This window comes from Olea europaea, unplaced genomic scaffold, assembly GCF_002742605.1.
Source record: "Olea europaea var. sylvestris unplaced genomic scaffold, O_europaea_v1 scaffold7886, whole genome shotgun sequence".
NCBI classification, from domain to species: Eukaryota; Viridiplantae; Streptophyta; class Magnoliopsida; order Lamiales; family Oleaceae; genus Olea; species Olea europaea.
The window spans coordinates 1774-4443 of NW_019266313.1; the positions used below are offsets into that span (position 1 = coordinate 1774).

Sequence of the window (2670 nt, forward strand, 5' to 3'; positions counted from 1 at the left end):
AGGTTCAGTGGGAAAGCTACGAAAAATCCACACGAACATATTCAAGCTTTTACCATGCTTTGTGATGTCATTAGCCATGAGGGGATGTCACAAGATGCATTTCGAATGCGTTTATTTCCTCACACTTTGAAGGAGGGTGCGAAAATATGGATGATGTCACAACCCTCTAGGAGCATCGTATCGTGGAATGACATGGTACAAAAATTTACTATGAAATTCTTCCCACCATCTCAAGTCCACCAAATCGGAAACGAAGTATATCTTTTCAGATAGAAGGATCGTGAGACATATCCGGAAGCATGGGAGAGGTTCAAAAGTGCGTTTAGGAAATGTCCAAATCTTGATGTTCCTAAACTGTCACAAATATATCTATTCTATAATGGACTGCGCACTGAATTTCGTAATATAGTTGATGCTTCTGCGGGTGGATCAATTTTGACTATCGAGGTGGATGATGCACATAATTTATTTGAGAGGATTGCTGAGAATCAGGCCAACTGGCTAACAGATAGGGAAGCTCCGAGAAAAGCAGCTGGATTGCATAGTGTGGACGCAGTGACAGCATTGGCAGCGCAGATGGAAGCAATAACAAAGAAGGTTGATACTTTAACTCAATCTGTGCACATGGTACAACATCCAGCTTCGGTATGCGCAGGTTGTGGGGCAGATCACATCACTTCAAGCTACCCTTTGACTTCTACTCACATGGGTCAATCAGCAGAGGTCAATTATGCGCAGAACTATCAGAGGCAAAATGGATCTTACCTATACAACTACCATCTAGGTTTGAACAAGCATCCCAACTATTCGTGGGTGGATAATCCAAATCAAGTAAATCAGATAAAGGCCAATCCACCAGTAATTCAGCAACAGCAAGGTAAGAGGCAATCCTTAGAAGATCTACTGGTCACGTACATCACCAAGACTGAAACAGTAATGCAGAATCAACAGGCTTCCATACATAACCTAGAAAATCAGGTGGGACAGATAGTAGCTGCATTAGCCAACAGACCACAGGGTACCTTGCCAAATGACACAAAGAAGAATCACGGGAGCAGGTATTAGCAACTGAGGCGGTAAATTATGCAACTATTGAGCTCCCATCTACCACCCCTGTCAAAACTTATGTGCCACCCATTCCATTTCCTCAAAAACTTCAACGCCAGCCAACAGCAGAGCAGGTTCAGGCCATCACTACTAAGAGTGGTGTTCAATTGCCACAAATCACTGTAAAGAGGAAGGAGACAGAGAGAACTCAAATTCCTACTAAGGATAAGGAACCGATGGAGCAATCTGAAGAAGCAATAGAAGAGGACCAACAGTCAGTTTCAGATAGTCCACAGCTTAAAACAAATATTCTTGGCACTTCACTAACACCTCTGGTCCCTTTTCCTCAAACGTTACAGAAGACTAAATTAGAGAAGTAAGCTATGAAATTCCTGGAAATCCTCAAAAGGTTGCATGTCAACATCCCATTCATTGACTCTATCCTTCAAATCCCAAACTATTCTGAGTTTTTGAAGGAGATGCTGACTAAAAAGAGAAAGATGCCCGAGCATGAAATAATAATACTATCTGAAGAGTGCAACGTGATCATCCAGCACAAGATCCCTCCCAAACTTAAAGATCCAGGGGGTTTCACTCTACCTTGCTCCATAGGAAACTTACAAGGTATTAATTGTTTAATTAATTCAGGAGCAAGTATTAACTTAATTCATTTGCCTCTTTACAGAAAATTGGGATTGGGAGATCCCAAGGCGTCTTCTATCATCCTTCAGCTGGCGGACCGAACATTGAAACATCCCTATGGAATTGTCGAGGACATGCTCATTAAGACGGGAGAATTTATTTTTCTAGCTGACTTTATCATTCTAGACATAGAAGAGGCAGCTCCAATTACAATAATACTAGGAAGGCCATTCTTGTCAACAAGTCGGGCATTACTTGATTTTGATACAAACGAGATAGTCCTAAGGGTGGAAGATAAGCCACAAAGCTTCACCATGGAGAATCTAATCAAGCAACCATCATATTTTGAGGATTGCCAACGAGTTGATCACTGGGAGAGTTACAAAGGCCGGCCAGATGTAGGTGGAATTGTTGGTAGGGATAACAATGGAAACTTGATCATGTGGCGGATGAAAAATGAAAGAAAGAAGTGCAACCAGTGCTTAAAATGCAGGGCTGAAAATTCTCTTTTCAAGCCATCATGAAGAGCCTAAAAGCAACAAAGTCTAGCTAAAGACTATAAATTAAGTGCTTATTGGGAGGCAACCCAATAGTTCTTTCCATTTTATTTTATTTTACTATAATTAGAATAGCTTAAGATAATTTAGATTAATTTTTATTTTAGGGACTCATCATCCATACCACATTTTCTCTTAGGTCTTTGAGATTTAGTGGTTTATTAGATGTTTGGGATAAGTAACACATGTTCTAGCTTATTTGATATCTAATTTTTTTATTTAACTGCCATATGCAGGAACATGATGTTGCAAAACACTCAAACCAACATAGACCAAGGGGAAAACATGATGAAGGAGAATGTCTAACAGCCGCCCAAAGTGCGTTCTACGTTCAACAGGAAAATTCGGGGAGTACCTTCTTCCTTTCATTCCCCGTTCCCTTACATTCTCAATTATATTTTAAAACATTGAGGACAATGTCAAG

General features: G+C 40.4%; 1 protein-coding gene across 1 annotated transcript in view; it reads left to right on the plus strand.

Moving 5' to 3' along the window:
- LOC111391398 overlaps positions 1 to 1427 on the plus strand; it is a gene marked incomplete at its 5' end in the record, with an annotated part of 3037 nt that extends 1610 nt beyond the window's left edge. Inside the window, 3 exons of the mRNA XM_023016613.1 lie at positions 3 to 195; positions 274 to 978; positions 1059 to 1427. Of these exons, the coding sequence (XP_022872381.1) occupies positions 3 to 195; positions 274 to 978; positions 1059 to 1427 (1267 nt within the window). The remainder of the gene's footprint in view (positions 1 to 2; positions 196 to 273; positions 979 to 1058) is intronic.
- Positions 1428 to 2670: the final 1243 nt, after the last annotated feature.